Raw genomic sequence first — 20,548 nt, forward strand, 5'->3', positions numbered from 1 at the left:
ACCAAAATTACAATGAAAGAAGGGCACAAAGAGGAAAGGTCCTGGAGTTTTGGGCTTGAATCTCCTATTATTGTGAGTCCTCAGCGCAGAAGGGGCCCTCATTGCCTCGGGGTTCCATGCGAGTTTGTTTCCAAAATATCAGGGGAACAGGAGAACAGTGACGGTCTCACGCTCCTCTGTTTCATTATGCATAGAAGCTTTGTGCTGCACTCCCTATATGGCTTCCCCTTTGTCTGCGGCAGTGTGGCATAGTGGTAAGGAGCAGGGCTCATACCCAAAAGGTTGCTGGTTCAAGTCCCCGGCAGTGGGGCACTGTGGGGTACCCTTCGGAAGGGTGTTTACACCACAGTTGCCTCAGTAAATATCCAGCTGTTCAAATGGATAACATGTAAAAAGAGCGTTTGCTAAATGCCCGTAGTGTAATGCAACATTATTGGGTGTTACAGTATTACTGGTCGGGACGTGCAAAGGTGAGGTCCATGTTGGCCTCTTGTAGGCACCCTGTTTTCGGGACTTTCCCTCAGGTGTGGGAGAGTGTAACAGTTGCCATGTAGGATCCGACCACGCCGTGGCAGAGCACCAGTTAAAGTGCAGCAGCTGTTTTGATTGGTGTCCTTCACCACTGTGGTAGCTGGGAAGAATCTGTTCTCTTTGCAATTAGCCTGACAGCTCTGTGGTGGAGCTCAACACACTGCTTCGTCAGTGTAACGACTGTAAAACCGACCCGTTTTCTTCAAACGACTGTCAGCCGCGGTGCGCTATTATGCGTGTGAATGTCAAAGACTGCAATTGCAGGCGCAAATGGGCCTGAGTCATTTTTTTAAGGGGAGCAAGAGTGTTCACAGTAATGGTCTGCAGTCATCTGCAGTCAGATCAGGCGTTTGAAGTAGGATCGTCTCAAATATAATTTAAGAGTTTGAAGCCGTGGCCCACGTTTGTAAACACTGCAGGGCATCTGTGTGCATGTTGTGTATGTATGGAGTGCTGTGTTCAGCATGGAGCCCTGATTACTGTGTGCTTTATATTACCTCCATTGCTGCGCTGTGTTGCAGGGAGAAGGAGGAGCAGCTGGAGCTGGTGAGAGAGACCCACAGAGTGCAGTCCCAGCAGGCAGAGAGCGCCCTGGAGCAGTTCAAGAAGCAAGTGGAGCTGAGCTCCAGCAAGGCCTACTCCGACATGAAGCAGCAGGTGGGCACTCCCCTCAGGCCCCTCTTCTCACCGCATCCCAGCCTAGAGCACGCCCAGCCTCTCACACACACTAATTGTCCCACAATCCCCTCTCCACACATATTTACAAGAACTTGAGTCAATCCCCCCCCTGTAGAAGTTGTCGAGCAAGGCTCTTGAAACACGCCCCGGTCGTTTCGATACAAAGCTGGTGATTGAGTACTCCAATAGCACCTACAAGTGTCAGTTATTCCTGGACCCACGGTAGGTTTAAAGGGAGGCAGTGTAGCATAGTGGTAAGGAGCCTGACTTGAAACCGAAAGGTTGCTGGTTCGGCTCCCCACTGGGTCACTGTTGTTGTACCCTTGGGCAAGGTGCTTAACCCAGAATTACCTCAATAAATATCCAATGCCAATAATGTAATGTAATGTAAAGACACCATCGTGCCCCCCCCCAAAGACTGAAGTTTGCGATGAAGCGTGAGCCCTTGTGCGGTGATGTGGGCCTCCAGGAATCAAATTTAGGGAGCACTGTGTGGAAGGGGGCAGATCAGTAATGAGCCTTCTCTGTTGTGCATATCAAATGGCTGGTTCTCATAGGCCACAGCAGTGGCTCTTTTCCACATGCCGAATCTCTTTACTTCCCGTCGATCAACGATTCACCGAACGTTTGGTTTCTGCAGAGTGCAGGAGGGAAGCGTGTTAACACACTGACGCTTGGTGCAGGTGGGCTTTTCTGGTCCTCTCTTTGGTATGGGGCTCTTTGTGGGTTTTGGGAGCTTATCATCTCACGAACAGCAGTGCTGTCATTTGCAAATTTCAGCCATTTCTCTTGCACCATCTAAGTTTGTCATTTTTTGGTAAAAAAAAAAAAAAAAAATTGTCTAACTTCTGGTAATTTCCATAACTGCATTCTCCTGCTTTGAAGAAATCCTTGTGATGTTTTGGCAAAAATCAGTAGACTGAACAAATATCGCCTCTGTGTAAAATTCCTATCTGGGTTGCTCAGATGTGGATTGTTTGTCTTTTTTTTATGTTCGTTAGCATGAATTTAACGAGGACCAAGCCACAAGATAAAGCTGAAAAAGTACATACAAATGAAATTGCAACAAGTAGCACCATTCCAATTAGCCATCCACAGTGACACACTTTGGGAAGCTAAAGTTCGTTTCAAGTTCTTTGGCCCTCTGGCAAATGCAAATGCAGGGGGAGAAACTGCAGATGAAATGTGTAATATTGTAGATAAGCATATTTTTTAAGAACATGCAACACCTACTGCGAAAGGCCTTTTTACTCCCTCAACAAAATTATTTGAAAATACACCCCAGGGGCACCTTGCTGGGCATAAATTAGTAAATCACGCTCGGGGGGGTTAAAAACATTTACTGTAGTGTTAATTTCGTTTGTGTGGAGTTTTCAACTGCGGGAGGAGACAAAGTTAGCCAACGTTGGGAGAAGCGTCGTGACGAAGCGCAGCCTTTGGGTCTGAGCTGTACCTGCCCGTCTCCACTTGCTCGCCCACTCGCTTGGCCCTGCTGAGCAGCCTTTACCCTTTCTCTTCATCCCACATCAAAGCGGCTCCCCTCCCCTCCAGCGGCTGTTTTCCTCCTCTACGTCTTTGTTTTTGCAGTGGAATGATATCAATTAAAAATGGGCTCTTATATCGGAGTGAGAGGAGTACGTGTTGTAAGGTGTCAGATCTTTGGCAGATGTTTGTAGGCTCTGAAGATGGTAGCTGAAACTGTCCGTTATTACATACTGTGTTGTTGTCATTTAGCTCTTATCCAGAGCGACTTGCATAGGTTACAGTTTTATCTGTTTATAGGGATGGATATTTACTGAGGCAGTTTGGGGTTAAGTAACTTGCCCAAGGGTACAGCAGCAATGCCCTAGTGGAGAATCGAACCAGCAACCTTTTGGCTACCAGTCCTGCTCCTTACCACTATACTACACTACTGAAAACTTAAATTGTCCCTGCTACAGAAAACATTGTCCGCCTGACCTCATAATTAGTGAGGCCTAATAGTGTGTTTAAATATCTCTTGCCCATGCTATTCATGAGACTCTCCATCTGTATTTTTGCTGCTGCTGAGATTCTGCTTATCCCATTTTTGACTGAACCAATGCTTCAAGTGTCTTTTTTTTCCCAACACCAAGTGTGGAACTGCAGCCAGATTTCCCATTAACCTCCTCCAGCATTTGGAAATATCATTAAATTTGCAACTGACTGTGACCCCTGCCCTCACTATGACCTCACACTGGCTATGACCTTACACTGACTGCAACCTTGGTCGCTCACTTCGACTGTGACCTCACACTGGCTGAGACAGTCCCCATAGGGCTGCTGCTAAAAATCCCCGAGCTCCTTCCTCAGGATTAATAAGAGCAGAGATTGTCTTTTGTTGCCTTTCCAGATGGAGAGAGTGGAGGCAGATCTGGTCAGATCAAAAGCGCTGAGAGAGAAGCAGGCCAAAGAGTTCTCCTGGCAGCTCGAAGAGCTCAAGCAGAAATATGAGCAACAGGTTGGTGCTGGTGTCCTGTATGCACACTTGGCCTTACGGTGCATTTATATCTAGATAACCTTTTTTCATCATACTCGTGGTCTATCTGTCTATTTATTAGCTCGAAGGTCTCTTCTTTCTTGTCTCTCAAGCAAGTAATCGCTTACCTTTTCCCCTCTCACATATTACTCAACAAAATGCACAGGCAATGGACTTCACTTTCAATGCTTCGATATCTTTTACCTGAATACACACCAACAAAATCAAGCCACAAAAGTGTTTTCCTGTGGTTGCTCAAACATTAGTATCAGCAACCCAGCAAACCAGATAACTAGAGAAGGGGTTAGCACCAGAAAAGTGAAGGATGTTCCTCCTTCTTCTTTACATATCCCCTCAGGGTATCATCATTATGCACTTTAGGGAGCTTTCCTTTGACTGTGTTGGCTAGCTGTTTGTATACCTAGCTATAAGAGGCTACTTGATATTACTTGCTAGTAGCCTTTTTGTAGGGCCAAACAGCCGCCTAAAACACAGAGAGGACTGACAAGCTAGTTTGAATTCAGCCATGGGTGGTACGACTCATATGTGAAACAAAAACAAATACATGCCACTACAGTTTCATTACATTCCAGTGGAACAGTTTAAAATGGATTCATTTCACCAGTATGCTAACAGAAGAAAGACATCTCTCCGTCTGGTCAAGTAAAATGCTCTGTCATGTCAAGCTAAAGAAAATAATTATTGGTGGACTTAGTGGTGCAATTTCAACTGTAACGCGTCCTGCAATTTGTTTTTGTTCCTAACAAGTGGATACAAACTTAAATTGGTGCAAAAAGGAGGAAATGGTCGAGTCCCTCGAAAGAGCAGTTTTACTTTATTCTGCCATGACTGCGAATGCTTGTCTGAGCAAGCTTTGCAGTGCCAGGCCACTAGCGCTAGGGACTGTCAGCCAGCCTAGTTTTCTCTTCAAACTTTCCATCATAGTATAAGTTTTTTGAACAGACTGAGAGATGTACGCACATTTGATAGCATTTACAATTCATGAATTCATTTGTTGCTCTCTTTATATGTTCAATTATAAATCAAACTCCTTGCATCAGAGCAGTGTGTCTTTCTCTTTCACTGAACCTTCTACTAAAACATGCAGGTCCTGTTTCAACAAAGAGGAAATCGGTGATGTAAAAGTTTCTTCTCAAGGTATAACGCACCGGCTCACTCAGACGGAATATTCATCTCGCACTTCCTTATCTGAGGTCTCCATCACTTTGTCTTGATTAAAAATCTAAAAACGTTTGCTCTCCGTTTTGATAGCAATGTTCCTGCACCGATCACTGTTTGTGAATATGGGAAAGGATCGCCCTTGATGGGCATACCATTTTAATTAGCTCTGTCTTTCTAAGTTATCTTTCACTTGATCAATCTTTGAGGAAGAGGACAAAAAAAAACTTTAAGCCAGGAGTAAAACTTTCAAACAGTATTTCAGACTTGGTCGGACTAGGTTGTCGTTCTATAAAAACAAAGAATACCTGCAGGGTGTTTCCATTGAAGCCAAGGTTTTGAAATAGAATCTTAAATGGTGTGTTCACAGGCATCAGACAGCACTTCCATGAGACATCTTTCTAGTGCAGTGTCAAACGCGTACGCAAAGTTTTGTAGGAACTAAATAAGGATTTTAAAGTTAACTTCATTTAACACTTGCATCAGGGATGGGACGAGCAGTGTGTAAAGGCCACCAGGGGTGACAGCTCGTGGTACACAATGATGTCATGAAAGATGGGATTGAATCCCAAACGAATAAGTAGCTAACCACGCACTGAGTGGTATGGTAGGTGAAGTAATGTGCTTGGGGAGGTGGTAAAGACACAGAGTTTCAGTAGAACATGTCCGCTTCAGTGCGACTCGCTGGATGCCATGGGTTTCCTGTGGCACTGGCATATTGTTACCATATTCATTATTTATTATTTCCTTTGAAAAATAATGCAGAGTAGGATAGCTAGTAGCTGCCAAAGAACCTCTGGCTGTTGGAGGTTGAGTACATCCACAGAGAGGCCGAAGCAGGTCCCTGTGTTTTTACCAGTCACAAGTGAACGTTTTTTCCTCGCAGCTCTCATTTTAGGTTGCCACGGAAACTGCCTGGTTTGTAGGAAAAGACCACTCTCTGTCTCATTCCTGAGGCTTGCTGTATATCACCAGGTTATGTATATGATATATGTATCAGCCAGGATGGCTCTGCTTGTGGAGATATAACGACTCCATACAGAGATGTGCTTTTCAGAGGAATTACCCACTCAATGAATTAAATTGCTATGTGTAAAGGAATCGTTACCACCCAATTACTGGGTTATTACATGGTTGTTAAAGTCGAGCCAGGCTGATTTCAGTTCCGCTTTTATGATGTGATGTCTTTGAAGTCCGGTTTTCCTTCGAAGCTTCAGACAGACCTGGGAAGGCAATGCGTCGGTGCTGAAAGGGTCAGTCTTTAAGCGAGGGCGCTGCTCTGTCATCCCCTGGCCCAAAGTCTAGAAGCTGAGTTTATTTTGCCTGGCTGCTTGGCTCTGCGGCCTGGGTGACATGCTGGTGCCAGCAGTGCCACTGAGGCCTTCAGAGGCGGCTCAGAGCGGACAGACCCCCGGAGCTCCGGTTGGGAAAGCCGCGCTCGGCCTGCACACTGTTTTTTTTTCCCGATCCCCTCCTTCCTTCCGAGCCAGACCCCTTTGAAGATCCCAGACAAGGGTTAACTGTGTCAAAAATGGCCAGCGTGTGGCCCGACGTCTGGAGCGGAAGCGTTCGCGTTCAGACCCCGGTTGAGACACTGCCGTTGTGCCGTGAGGAAAGGGCTCCTATAGTTGGGCCACGGCACCAGTGCACAGGCACACTCTCATTAGAAGCAGTGCTGGAAAGCTCGCTCTAGCAGCATGAAGCCTGAGAGCTGTCAGCAGAAATATCACTGCTATGAAAATCTAAGAGAGTCTAGTGTTGTTATAGTCAATAATCGTGTTAAATGGAAGTTGTGTAGATCGTCTCTGTTGATAGACACACCATTGCAGAAAGCATTCTATAAACCAGCTGAAATTCGCAATTTTGTTTTCCTGGAATTTTTTGGTTTCAGCCAGTTCACAGTAATGACTTCCAATTTGTAGTGGTATTTGCTTTTTTAATTTCACATGAAGTCAATCAAAATTAAAGACTCAGCTATAGGGATGGATATGCATGAGCTCTGTGGCTTGGGAAAGTTTTTGAATTTGATTCTTTGCACTGAAACTGTATCTATTGTCAGAGATCTTAGTGTAGCAAAGTGTGTTTCTGTAAGTAAAGAGATGGATATTTCTCAGGGCATCGGTTTGTCCTGACTGTCATCGGGATGTCACGCGGGCGTACGAGTGCTGCTCCTTGACACTGAACTGCTGCAGCAAGGTCAGAGCGACAGGAAGAGGGAGATATGATGCAGCCCCACCTCCTCCGCGACACACGCTCACCGCCAGCGACTAATTCTCCCCCGTCTTCAGATATTCACAGCCAACAAGAGAAACGCCGAGTCCAGACACGTCCGACCCCCCATCGACTCCCCTTCCAAGAAGAATAGATGGCCCCCTGCTGGGGCTCCCGGAGCACAGCCAGGGTTTGCTCCATGTGGTACCGTGAGAGTTCGTGGGCGCTTCGCTTGAGGCCCATTAGCCTTCCACCCCTGTCCCGTCGGGGGGGGCGATAACCCCCCGCCACCTGACAGCACGCTTCATGCTCGGCTCAGCCCCTTTAAGAGCGCGGCACCCAGCAGCCTCCTCTCCATCTCTGTGACATCACAATGAGGCGCTCGTGCTTTCATTACCTCCCCGCCCCCCTACCGCTTCTCTCCCGTCCGCTTCGCGGTTCGCTTCGGTACGGATTTACGCCTTCACGTCACGGAAACAAAAATTGGCATCGCCCCACAGGCTGTCCCTCCTGTTCTAGTCGACGTCTGAGGGGGGGAAAAAAATGACATTCTCTCAGCGAAACGCACAGTAAGATTTTCAACCTGCCACTTTTTTTTTTTTTTTTTTTTAAAGCCTTCTCTGCATGATTTTGAAAAAGTCAAGGTTTGAGACCACGGTGAGGAAGTACCCACTTTGCACATTTACCAAGCAGCTGAAGGCTAGCAGTAGCACCAAAACGATAGCGCCTATGGTTGCTTTGTCAGGTCTGTACTTCGTATCGGAAACAGAGCAGTGGTTTCTTGCAAATGGATCGTACAGCTTTAAGACAGCGGTCCGGGTGCAGTCCTTTAGCACATGCTTAAACACAGCTTAAACATCGGTGCAGGCACTGTCCTTTAGAGCATGCTGAAACAGCAGGCTTCCTTCTGCTAGCCTTACGTATCTTATGTGTGTGTCCGCGCGTTTATGTGTGAGTATGCGTGTTTTTTGACAGGATATATAATTTCTCTGAGTAAAAAAATCGTACAGAATTAAAAACCTGGAAACCTAAAAGCGAAAACAGCAACTTTTTTTTTTTTTTTTTTGTGGGGGGGGGGGGGAATCCACCAAAACAGAAGAAAGCGGCCTGCAATGTTCTCCTGCTGCTGGAGCCCCATTCATCACCTGCTTTAAATACCCCCAGCGCTGCCTCCAGCCGGGCCAGGTAGGGTGCCGCGCCGCACAATGCAGGAGGATTAGCATCAAAGCCGGCGAGGACCAGGCCCTCCGGCCCGGGCCGCCTTTCAGCGCCAGCAGGGGAGAGGAGGCAGGACCGGCCAAGGTCACTGTCCCCCCCCCCCCCGGGAGGAGGGGATTGGGAGAGGGGACCCTGGGAACCGCTGGCTTTCTGTCCCGCCTGGGCCGCGGGCTTACAGCACAGCGGGCGACTCCCTCTAACGCCCGTCCGTTTGCGCCCCGGGCGCCGGCGGCTGACGACAGGACAATGCCTTCGCTTTTCCCCCCCTTTCATCCGTTCCTTTATTTTTCTCCTCTTTTTATTTGCGCTTACCCTTTGTGCTCATTTTCGCTCCTCTCCTGTACTCTGCTGCCATTCACGCTACCGCGTTACTGCCCGGTGTCTGAAACTTCCAACTTTACAGATCACGTGGTCATGATAAAGGAGTCGTTTGTGGGGAAAAATTGAAAAGAAAAGCTGTGATGATGGGGGGAGACATTTTTCGCAATTCTCACAGCATTAAATGTAGCTAGGTAGCTTCATTGCGGAATGAATGCTTTTTGTTTATCGCTCTGTGAGGGTCTGTGAGAGAGAACTGGATTACAGGTAAAGAGTAGTCACATCTTGCTTGCAGTTGCTTTTGCTCCTTCTTTAGGCCCTCCCCAGTGGTAAATGAAGACTATTATAAAGCTAATAGGAAGGTTTAAAACTCTGGCCCATCCTGTCATAAGTTGCGGATTGGACAGGGCTAGTTTGAAGAAACGGATGCGCTGGCTTCTACTTTACCTTTTTTTTCTCTTTTTTTAAGTAAATAAAATCGCAATGATGGAAGTACAAGAAGGGCAATTGTACACAGTGACGGTAACTAAGGACGGGGGTGGGAAGCCATAACATAGGAGGTGGTAAAGAGTTCAAATCATGAATTGCTTACTCACTGTGAGCTACAAAGGTAATATTTGTTTTGTTTTTTTATTTGTTTTTTTTTTTCTTTTTCTTTTTTTTTTTTTTGGCGGGCCCGGGGGGGGGGGGGGCAAGTTGTCATGACGACAAGGGATGTTCTGCCAACGAAGTCTTGCCTCTCGTTGTCCAATCAGATCGTGGAGCTGAAAATGCAGCAGGAGCAGGAGAGGACCCACCTCTTCCAGCAGCACAATGCCGAGAAGGACAGCCTGGTCCGGGACCACCAGCGAGAAATCGACAATTTGGAGAAGCAGTCGAGGGCCGCCATGCTCCAGCACGAAACGCAGACCCAGGAGTGGAGGAAGCGGGACGCCCAGGTAGGGGGCCGCGGTCGCGTCGCGGAAACATTGCCGCCGCCGTTGTCGCTGTTAAGACATTGCTTGCAGCGCTATTTTCAAGCTATCAGGTATAAATTTGTGGTAAATATATAGGCATACTGACCTTTATATTATATGTATTAGGCTGCTGGTTGGTTTGAATGGGTAGTGATCCAGCTGGGACAGAATCGACATGACAAAATACCTTATAATACCGTATAATCACTTTTGTTTTTAACAGATTTCTTTTATCGTTACTATTATAATTCGCCAAACTCAAATGCCTTTTTTTGCCAAAAGAAGGCAATGCTAAAAAAATTAGGAGGAGATAAAAGATAAAACCTGCAGAGAGCGGATAACTTCACACAATTCTGCATTCGTCAGTTTCGCTGCTGGACGTAAAGACTAAAATGCAAAAACCACAGGTTGCCAGACGGAGAGGATAAGCCCCCCCACCCCCCCAGCGTGGTGTTATCGGGGCCTTTTATTCTCAGCCCCAGGTTGCATTTCTCCTTTCTCTGGCTGGAATCGCTCCACCACGGCATGGGCAGGTCTACAGCCTCGTCAGAGTCACGGGCAACAGTGCGGGGGGGCGCCCTCTAGGTCTTCCGCTGCCCTGCAGAGGGCCATCACAGCTGTTTTAAAGTGCGTTTCCATAGCCCACGATGGATGCTTGACATTTCCGTATGCCAGGATTCTGCCAATAAGGCTGTTTGAATTAAAATGAAAAATTTTGCATTTTTTCCATCAGCAGGTGCATCGTGTCCCTTCTGAACATCCCCCCCCTCCCAGTCCCCTCCCAATCCCCCCCCCCAATCCCCCTCGTCATGGTGTCTCTGTGGGAAGCCATTGGCCAGACCGGCCTCCAGCCGCGGCAGCGTCCGACTCCTCTCACGGGAAAACTAATTCACGTTGTCAGCTTGGAAAACTGTCTTTATTGGCTCCTGGCTGGAAACCAGTGAAGCTGACACTGGCCCAGGGAGAGAGTTGGCTATGAATGATGACGAATAAGGCTTAAAACTGCTCTCAGCATTGCATGAAATGTACTGATGTTTTTGGATTTAAAATTTTGGACGTGTTGTCTTTTATTCAACAGAAACCTCACTAAGTGGTTCTAATTGACAGGTTGAAAACCATAAATCTTCCTTTGGCATTTACTGACGGATCATTCTTTCCCTCAAAACAGATTCAAAATGCCGCTCAATCAGAACTTTTGAACAGTTGGTGGAATACATTCTGACAACTTGACAAATTATGGTATCAGTGAAGTTGTCCCTTAAATTTTGTGCTGATCAATGCACAAAAATTATTCATTGATCTTAACAGACATGTAAAATCAAACCTTCAAATAGAATTGTTCCCATTACATTTAATTAAGAAAAATACCCTGGGTTAAACCAAATGACCTGTGTAAGTGGTGGTGCTGACTTAATCAGTTTTTCTGCTTAGGTGGATCAATATATGCCTCTCCTTTTCATGGTACAGTTGTGGTCAGTAGTGCATCAAGCCTTAATACCCCATAAACCCCCTTTTCAAACCCACTTTGCATGCAAGTAATTGCAGTACAGCACTTTGCAGTTTGTATCTTACTGTAAAAGCTACCTTTGATGTAAAAGTAATCTGTCTTTAAGGTTTTGGTTTTGAGTGTAAGCGTAAAATGTTTCTGGGTGACTGAACGTTTCAGTTTTCCAAATGGCTGATGTTGGAGTAATGGACTTCTAATAGCAATCATAAGAAGACAAACAGCAACTGGCCATGTGTTCAGTATTCACAAGCCATTTGCACTCAGATGAATTCCGATTGAAGATCAAACTGCTTATTTGAAAAAAATAAAAGAGAAAAAGGCAGCAGTGAGCTCATTTACAAAATCTTAACTGACAGACAAGGAGCCGTTTTTCAATACTGGGTATTACATTTTTCCATCTGAGCGGAGTCTGTTTATTTATCCGTTCCCGGTCTGAAATGACCTGTGGATTAATGCCAGTCATATCTGGAGCGGCGCTCTGCCTTTGCGCCGAGCAGGCTGAGGAAGGCTTGTGAAGTTAGCGAGGCTGGGCTGTGAGCCCTCCCACCACCGTGGGTACCACAGCCAGGAGTGGAGCTGGGGTCCCAGGTGACTGGAGGCGGACACAGTTCTCAGGTCCAGCTCAGGGGCTCCAGCTGTCAAAGGAGGGGGAAAAAGAGAGGGAGGGACATGGAAGGGAAGAGGTTAATTTATTGGGGTTCGGTCCTGGAATGCCACAAATGGTTCTGCTTTCACACAAGCTCTTAGTAGTATTGCCAGATTAGTTACTATGACTGTGCCTGCTTCTGACCTATAGCATCAGGAAGGTGGGTTGGAATGGAAAGGAAGAGGTTGATGTATTTTTTGGTCAGGGGAGGTTTGGTCCTGCAGTGCCACAAATGTTTTTGCTTTTGCCCAAGCCCTTAGCAGTATCACCAGATCGGTTACTACAACTGCTTCTGACCCATAGTGTAGAAGGTGGGTTAAGGGGGGGCATGAAGTGAGGGAAGTGAAGCTGGACAGGGCCTAATTAGTTGCATTGGAAGAACAAGGCTTCATCACCTCAGTAACATCAGCCAATCACAGTGTTTTGCTCTGGGAAGCAAACACATTTTATTGGTTTGGAAGAGTCAAGCTTGACAGTCACACCTGTTACTGAGTTGGTGAGCCTCTTCCACCTCAGCTAATGAGAACTAAACAACACTTTCAGAACCATATGGCTGTGGCAATATGTTGATATACTTTTTAAAAGATATAAAATGCACATTTAAAAGATAGAAGTGATACTTTTCTTAAGACATGTATCCACACAGTTTGATACTGTGTGAAACTAATTACTTTCAAAAATATCTACTTTGAAGACTGACAGAAGGCCTGTTAATCTTTGACTTGTGCTTTGAAGTATCTTCTGAAAGAATATAGTAGTGTGGCAGCCTCATCTGCAGAGGGAAGATCTAAAAAAGTGTTCATCAAATCTAGCGCGGCGAGCAGAGCTGCTTCATTCCCCTTATCCAGAGGGTTTTGCATTTGGCAGAGCTGGTCTGTACGTCCGTCTGTCCATGAGGCGAGCACTCCTTTCATGTCAGACTGCCACACGAGGAAGAGCAAAACCACGGCTTGGTCCCACTCAACGCTGGTCAGAATCCATGGCACACTTTCTCGTGTCAGTAACGCTTAGCATCCAGCTACAGTATCTACAAGGGTGTAGACTTTGTTAGTCACGAGTCGACCACTAGAGGGAGCCTACAGGAAAACGAGTTCGACCAGGAAGGCGTGTGTCTGCGATCTTGATCCACACTTGTTGTAGAATGGCTTCTCCATGGTGCCATTATTTGCCCTTATTCGGGCCGCTGCTAATGGGCATGTCACGTGTTGGTGTCTGTGGCGTAAATTCCTGGAGATTTGCGGTGCGGTTGTGTCGAGCGGCACATTGCCGTCTCGGCTCCTTACAGGAATCTGAGAGGGGCGTTAGGGCTGTGGTTTGGAGGAGAGTCAGAGAGATTGCGGAGAGCAGATTACGATCTGGCGGGATGACTAAAGCTCTGCGTGTACGGGCAGAATTCACACTCGTCTCTTGATGTGGTTAATCTTCTCTTGAAAGGGGGGGGGTCTGGTCATAAGCTCCTGGAAACAGAACAAGTGACTTAAACCGTGCAAGATCTTCCAGGAAGAGCACAGCAGCTCTTTGTTTGTCTGAGGAAATGCTAGAAGTCTTTTAATCCTTCGCTTGCACAATCTACATCAAATTAGTCTTACTGCCCTAAAGCGAGGCTTGTAGATGCTATTAATGTACATGAAGCTGAGCTGTTTTAGACTGAGGGAGAATGCTTTTGTGCATTCCAACGCATGAACGGTGAAGCGTCGGCCTCCTGGTGTGCGTTACCTGTGATGTCATGATGGCGGCAAGGTTCTGCTTCAGTCCGTCCCCAGATCCACTTCCTGCTACAGTCCTACTGGCCACGATGTCACTTCCCTTAACTCAGAATTGACCTTGGGTTGCTGTACTCCATACTTGGATTGAGCTACAGGCAGAAGCCTCTAAGATTGAATCTAGAATTTGCTGAGTCACCAGCCCGGGGGCTTCATTAAATGATTGATTTCCACGAGCTTGGAACGAGGAGTCTTGATGCCTTCAAGGGTTTGACTTTTTTTCGTTCTTTTGAAAGATGAAAGAGCAAACACCTTCGGATGGAGGAAGCTGGCAGTGCGGTTTATTCAAAATGTGACTCCCCGCAGCCAATTCTCTGTGTTTACACCTTGACCTGAGAGAAGGGGAGCTCTCTACTGATTTTCACAACTCTGTCTCTGAGTCATATGTTATGTTGTTTCTTGCATGACTTTTAGCTCGTATCCTTTCTATAAAGCTAATTGTGGTCGCCCAAAACGAAACAACATTATGGACCTCTAGATGTGGGTCAGTGGGCAGTGTGCTCCTTCATCTCTTTCTTACACAAGGGTATATTTTGTTCCTTCCCCACAATGAAGTTGCTAAAAAATTTCACCTGAAATGATGTACCCTTTGCATGGAATAGTTTAATTTGAAAAGAACAAGTGGTGCATTGTTTACTGGAAACACACCTCTTCAGAACAATTGTTTTGGTAGGCCAGATGTCCTCTAAATCAGTCCTGTTTCCTAAAAACTGTGGGAAGTCATTTAAAGCAGTTGCTCAGGGAGCAAGGTGAACATTATACCTGTTTGCTGACAGTGACCAGGAGTTGGCAGCAGTGGACACAATTTGCTAAGGGAGGTTTTGTCAGCCAAGGTCCCCTTGCCCTGCCACTTTGGTTCCCCCTGACAACTCATGAAGTACCTCCAAGTTGGGTGATGTCCGCTATCCTCTAATCAATATTTGCTCTACTGTGGTTCACCGTGGGAAACATAGCTATTGGCTGCATGCAGGTGTATCGGAGGATTAAATTTGTCTTGCATCGCTGCTCCTGTGCAAGTATAGACAGTGTTTGATAGAGGCAAGCTTAATGTGGTACACTTGGTGATTTACAAAAAGTACGAAGAAAATTCTAACAAAATAGTTGATGTTGAGTAGTGCCATTTTCTGTATATGTCTGTAGATTAGACTAGAACATGTCTTCCTTCCCAGGAGTTTGTCATGTGCACTCTCTCTCCGCACATTCGTTACAGTGACACTTAATAGTAATACCAAAACCAGCTCCATACACTGGCAAAGAATTAATCGTATACGACCACTGTTTTAAAACTCTGCTCATAAGTTGTCTGCTTGTAAGAATCAATTTGGGGCTCACTCACAACGTGTAATATGGCAGCCAGCTAAGTGCAAATGTGTATAATTGATTAAAAGACTTTAGAATTTTAGTATAGTTTATCTCTTACCTTGCCCGATTTGCTAAAACATCTAGCACGACAAATAGTTTGAGAGAAGTTGTTGTGAATTTTAGCTAAGTGTCTGGATGTTAGTCAATGTGGCAGTAATGATAAAGACACTTTGCTGCTGCTTAATGTTACTATGGTCTTCAGACCAGTGAAGTAAATGGAGCTGAGAAAATGGTCATTCCACAGCCCGCGTTTTCTGAGAACCTCCATGGAAGTAAAGAGATGTCTCACCACAGAAACGAATGCAAATAGGCAAGGCACCACAGCACCAGTCATCATGGAGGCATTCATTAATCATAGACATGAGTCAAACAGTGATTTATTTTTGTTTTTATTTTTAAAGACACTGTACCTTGGACAGAGCCAGCAGTTTACGTGGTGATTAATGCGAGTCATGTTTTTTGTAATAAAGGATTAGGATGTAAAAATACTGAACACTTCAAACGTTGGTTTGTTTCATGTCTGAAGAGCTCAGCTTGTGACATTCCTCAGTTAATTAAGAGAAAAACATTGCTTAGATCACTAAAAGGCAGTTTTGCTGCTTCATTTGGAGTTTGATGAATATACTGCTTATGAGAATCATATTGTCCTGGACAATTTGAGTCCTGCGTAAACAGGCAAAATATCATTTTCCCCACAAAAAGTGGCCCTCTTAAGTGCTAGCCTCAGTGTGCTGTTCTCAATACCAGTGTCCTTGTCCAGAACAGCCACACCTACGCCAACACCCTATCCACCTTCCTGGCTGAGTATTGGGCTTTTTCAGTGGATTCCTTTACTCTGTTCTCTATCCCCTTCATCCTTATTGACCTGCGCTTAACACCATCACTTGGATTTTCTCATGGATTTTCATTGCTGCAGAGCTGCAGTATATCCATGAATATCCTCTCCACCTCTCTGTCTTCTCCTTTTCTCACATCTCATATTATTTTGTGATTCTACACGTTTACCCACTCTGTAGATGTACTGGGTATAGTTTTAAGTTCACATCTTCACATTAGCACGGATCTATACGTATGGTGAAAATGACAAGTGTTATTCCCTCTGAAACCCAATCGCTGCAAAGCTGGTGTTGCTCTTCATTCTCACTTAAAATGGGCTTGATCTGGATCTGTGTCGATGGAAGATCTGATGTGAACTGCCTAGTATGGATTAGTGGTAAGGTATCTCAAAACAGACTGATCTGGAATCTGTGTGTATGAAAGGCTGAAGACAGACTGGTAGAGCCTTGAGAAGTGCAGTGCTAATGATTGGCAGGATGATGTGTTAATGATGATGTGGCCAGGCTGAAACACCGGCCTTTGAGCTGGCGGGGCATGCTCCGAGGCCCAGCCTCATCTAAATCCAACGAGTATTCCCTTTTTTGCCCCAGCAAACATTTTTTTGAAAGTTGAAAAGTCAAATGACTTTAAAGAGGGTTTTTTTTCTTTTTTTTTTGGTTCTCTCGTGCCTGCTGTTTTTAATTACAGCTTCCCCATTGGTCTGCGCACATCAAACAGGCCCCCATCCCCACGTTTTCATCACCATCGCCTGTTTGTCGCACGGCTGCGGCGGAAACAGAAGTGGGGTTCAAGGGGGTGAGGGTTCCAGTTGTTTCAGCCCCGGTGCCAGATGGGTATCCCGGTGAAAAGAGACAACCCCCCCCCCCCCACCACACACACACACACACACACACACACACACACACACACACACACACACACACACACCCCGGGCCTGGTCCTGGTGCGCCCTCCACCAGCCCAAACCAAGCAGCAGGAGCACCCCATACGCAGGATCTGGGAGAGCCCCCCCCCCCCCAGACAGCACAAATGTTCAGAGAAGGCTTGCAGATCTGGCGTCCGTTCGCCTTCAAAGCGTAGCGCTCCTCTTCATCCGCCGCATTGAAGTAGGAAATGCGAGTGGCGGGCGGCAGATGCAGCACTCCTGCAGCTGATTAGCATGCAGCATACATGTCGCTGCAGGACACGCCGTTCCTGGGCTGCGGGGCTCTTTCTGCTTCCCTGTGCCAGGCATACAGGCACGGCAGCAATTACAGTGTGGGGCACTTTTACATGCATGTAGGAACACTGTTTTCTTTCCATACAGAATGCTACTGACTTTTTCTACCAGTCACTGTGGAAATGTGAGGTCTGTTAATCCAGTGTTACTGCTTTGAGTGGAGAGGAGAGATTCCTCATTTGTGGAAACCATATGCATGAAAATATGCAACACTCTTTATCTGTGGTGCCCTCTATCTGTGACATTTTATCTGCAATGCCCTCAATCTGCAGTGCTGTGTGTGTGTGTGTCTCTGTGTGTATGTCGGTGTGTGTGTGCATGCGTGTTTGTCTGTGTATGTGTATATGTGTGTGTATCTGCACGTGTGCTTCATGCAAACATGTCTTTGCCATTTTTAATTTTAATGAAGGCCTAATATAGGTTACGTTCAGTTATATTTGTACGCTCCCAAGACTCTAGTTCTGTTGTTGGATTAATTCCCCGTCTCTCCGAATGTCACATTGTTTTTGAAATGAGATGAAATATTACCGCTCCGCTCCAAATAATTACGGTTTGATTCGTCTCCAAATCCTTTTGATTGAGACCTTCTCATTAGCATTACGTCACCCACCTCGCTAAACAAAAGTATTAATTCTCTCTAGCTGCGTCCCCTCCTTGCCAGCTGTAGCTCTGTCAGTGGTGTTTTGGTTTGTAAGGCTGTTCCCGAAGCGGTAGAAGAGCAGAAAGGAGAAATGACGGATTAAAAACAAGCTGAACCAAGAGATGAGAAGGCGTCAGCGTTGCGCGAGTTGAGATCTCATTGCTGGCACATTCGTCAGTGCTCCTGGACAAAACCCAGCAGGCCTCCATAGTGGCGTAGTGGTGGTATATAACGTCACTAAACATTCAGACTCAACACTTAACACTCAATAGAACTGATGATCTCTGGGTTAGGCTGAGGAGAAAACCAGTTAAATCAGTTTCTTCATAACATTGAGGTTTAGAGACGCTATAAATAATCACTCTGTGTTCTGGAACATCCAGGATCTATTTTTTTACACCATTTTTTTCTTATTAACATTCCCGCTCTGCAGTGCGGTGTACTTTTGCAGCTGGACAGAAAATCAAAGCACTCAACCCGACAGAGCCTGCGCTGAAGAAGTTCAAAGCCTTCGAGGTCAAGCTCTGAGGTCGCTGTCGGAGTCGCTGCAGCAGGGCCATGAATCCATAACAACCGATTGACTTTCTAATGGAAGTCCTCGTTAAATATGGATTTTCTAAAAAGGGTAGCGTGGGCCGCCTGTTCTGTCCCACCGCGTTTGAAAGCGACGCTGAAAATGATGAAGGCTTTGCTGCCCCGCTGTGTGTTTGGCTTCCCCCCACTCCCGAATTGTGAAGCGGCAAAAAGTATGTCTCGCTCGCAAGTAGCTGACCTTCGATTTTCCCTAATTGCCGCCATTAAACCAAACCGCCAACCTTTTCGGAATTACCCCCTTCCCCCCCGTTTGATCTTGAACTCTTTGACTCAGAGATCAAAAAGGTGGTTCCTGTTTCCCTCCCTTGGCCAAGTTGGGCAACGGTCTGACATTCCAGCTGGGTTTGTTTTGCTCCGTTTGTGGTCTGGTGCGGGATTCCCCTTGTCTTGTGCCTGTGTAAACCAGCAATTGATGGTTTCTAGTCCAAGATGTCTCTCATTGACTGGACTAGAGGACCAGAGTGGCCGCTTTTGCTGTTTATGCAAAGCTGCTGATGTCATAATGATCTCTATTGGTGCTTACTGTACCAGTCAAAACGTTTGGGCACGCCTACTCATACTAATGTGTTTTCACTTATTTTTACTATTTTCCACATTTTAGAATAATACTAAAGACATCACAACTATGAAATAACACAGATGGAATTATTCAGTGACCAAAAAAGTCAAATCTTATATTTTAGATTCTTCAAAGTAGCCAAAATATATTTTTTAGAATTAATTTTTTGGGGGGAACAAATTCATACATAGGTATCAACTTCACTGTTTATATTTCTCTAACAAATTTCAAGCATTTAAGCAGAAGTCTTTAGTTCAAAATGTCTTTGAATGCATGTTTTCCATTATCTTAGTCAGGTGTGTCCAAGCTTTTGATTGGTACTGTACGCACCGGTGTGCCTACATAAGAGCTTAGACTGATACTGTATGACTGGTACTGGTACCTTTGACAGGCATTGTATGACTGGTACTGGTACCTTTGACAGGTACTGTATGACTGGTACTGGTACCTTTGACTGCTACTGTATGACTGGTACTGGTACCTTTGACAGGTACTGTATGACTGGTACTGGTACCTTTGACTGCTACTGTATGACTGGTACTGGTACCTTTGACTGCTACTGTATGACTGGTACTGGTACCTTTGACTGCTACTGTATGTCAGAATCTTCTCCAGCAGTATCAATATCATAGTGTTCAACAGTAGCGGTAGTGTCATGAATGTCATCTCCATCGGCGTCTCTGTACCCTCGGCAGAGCATGGCCCAGCTGGAGGCCCAGGTGCACAGCCTGCGGGAGGAGCTGCTCCAGGCCCACGCCCAGCGCAAGCAGCAGCTGATGGAGCTGGGGCTGCTGCGGGAGGAGGAGCGCCAGCGCGCGGCCCAGGAGCAGGAGGCCGCGCTGGGCCGGCTGCGCGCCGAGATGGACCGCGTCAGGCTGGACCTGGAGCGCACCCTCTCCGCCGAGAAGGAGCTGGCCATAGAGAAGGTGAGAGGCCGTCAGGGGGGGACGGGGGACGCAGCACGACACGCTCCCCCTCACGCCGAACGCCACATGCTTCAGGCCTCACGCTGAGTGCTGGGTTAATATGATCTTGCACTTTATAGCAACGCTAACACTGTTTTGGATGCAAGGATAATGTTTGTGAATATGGATCTATAGTGAGTGGTTGTGTTTTCAGATCAGCGTATGATGTTGGAATCCTTGTGGACCACCATTACATTACATTACATTCATTTATTCAGAGCAGCTCAATAGAACATAAGTGTATCCATTCAATTAAATACATAACAATAATCCAGACAGAGGTCCTTTAATACTAGCATCAAGCTTGCCATTAAGGTAGCATCTGCATTCCCTCTCCTTATGGTTTGTAATACAGAGCTTGTTGAGGCCCTTCGCAGTGCTTCTCAGATGAAAGGACCGGGCTCTTCACTCTTCACTCTTCACCCTCAGTGGGTGTGAGTGTTTATCAGGGAGTTAATGCTGGTGTTAGTGTGAGAGCGGCCTGAGGGTTTGGCACGGGGGGAAGGTGACGAGTGGAGTTTGGGCCGGCTCGGCTTGGCCCGCCGCGTGGGCTGCGGTTTGGAACACCGCATCCCCGGTACATTAGCCCCATCCTTCCCCACATCACCCTTCAATAAGTAGATGGACTCCTGTCAGTTTAGGAAGTGACTAAGAGCTCCTAAATTCTTATTTTCTTTTTTTTCTCCCTCAGAGTTCACGCTGGAGTCCCGTAAATACATTCGCTGTTTAATGGGGATCACTCATACATTTCCTAATCCTGTGATTTGTATGGACAAAAGGCAGTGTAGCGCAGTGGTCAGGAGCAGGGCTCATAACTGAAAGGTTGCCAGTTTGATTCCCCACTGGGGCGCTGTGTTGTACCCTTGGG

At 46.3% G+C, this 20,548-nt stretch overlaps 1 protein-coding gene across 1 annotated transcript in view; it reads left to right on the forward strand.

Moving 5' to 3' along the window:
* cep112 (centrosomal protein 112) overlaps positions 1-20,548 on the forward strand; it is a 105,478-nt gene that overhangs the window by 53,519 nt on the left and 31,411 nt on the right. Inside the window, exons 17-20 of the mRNA XM_036552767.1 lie at positions 1,053-1,188; positions 3,581-3,688; positions 9,388-9,570; positions 19,411-19,641. Of these exons, the coding sequence (XP_036408660.1) occupies positions 1,053-1,188; positions 3,581-3,688; positions 9,388-9,570; positions 19,411-19,641 (658 nt within the window). The remainder of the gene's footprint in view (positions 1-1,052; positions 1,189-3,580; positions 3,689-9,387; positions 9,571-19,410; positions 19,642-20,548) is intronic.

This window comes from Megalops cyprinoides, chromosome 19, assembly GCF_013368585.1.
Source record: "Megalops cyprinoides isolate fMegCyp1 chromosome 19, fMegCyp1.pri, whole genome shotgun sequence".
Lineage (NCBI taxonomy): Eukaryota > Metazoa > Chordata > Actinopteri > Elopiformes > Megalopidae > Megalops > Megalops cyprinoides.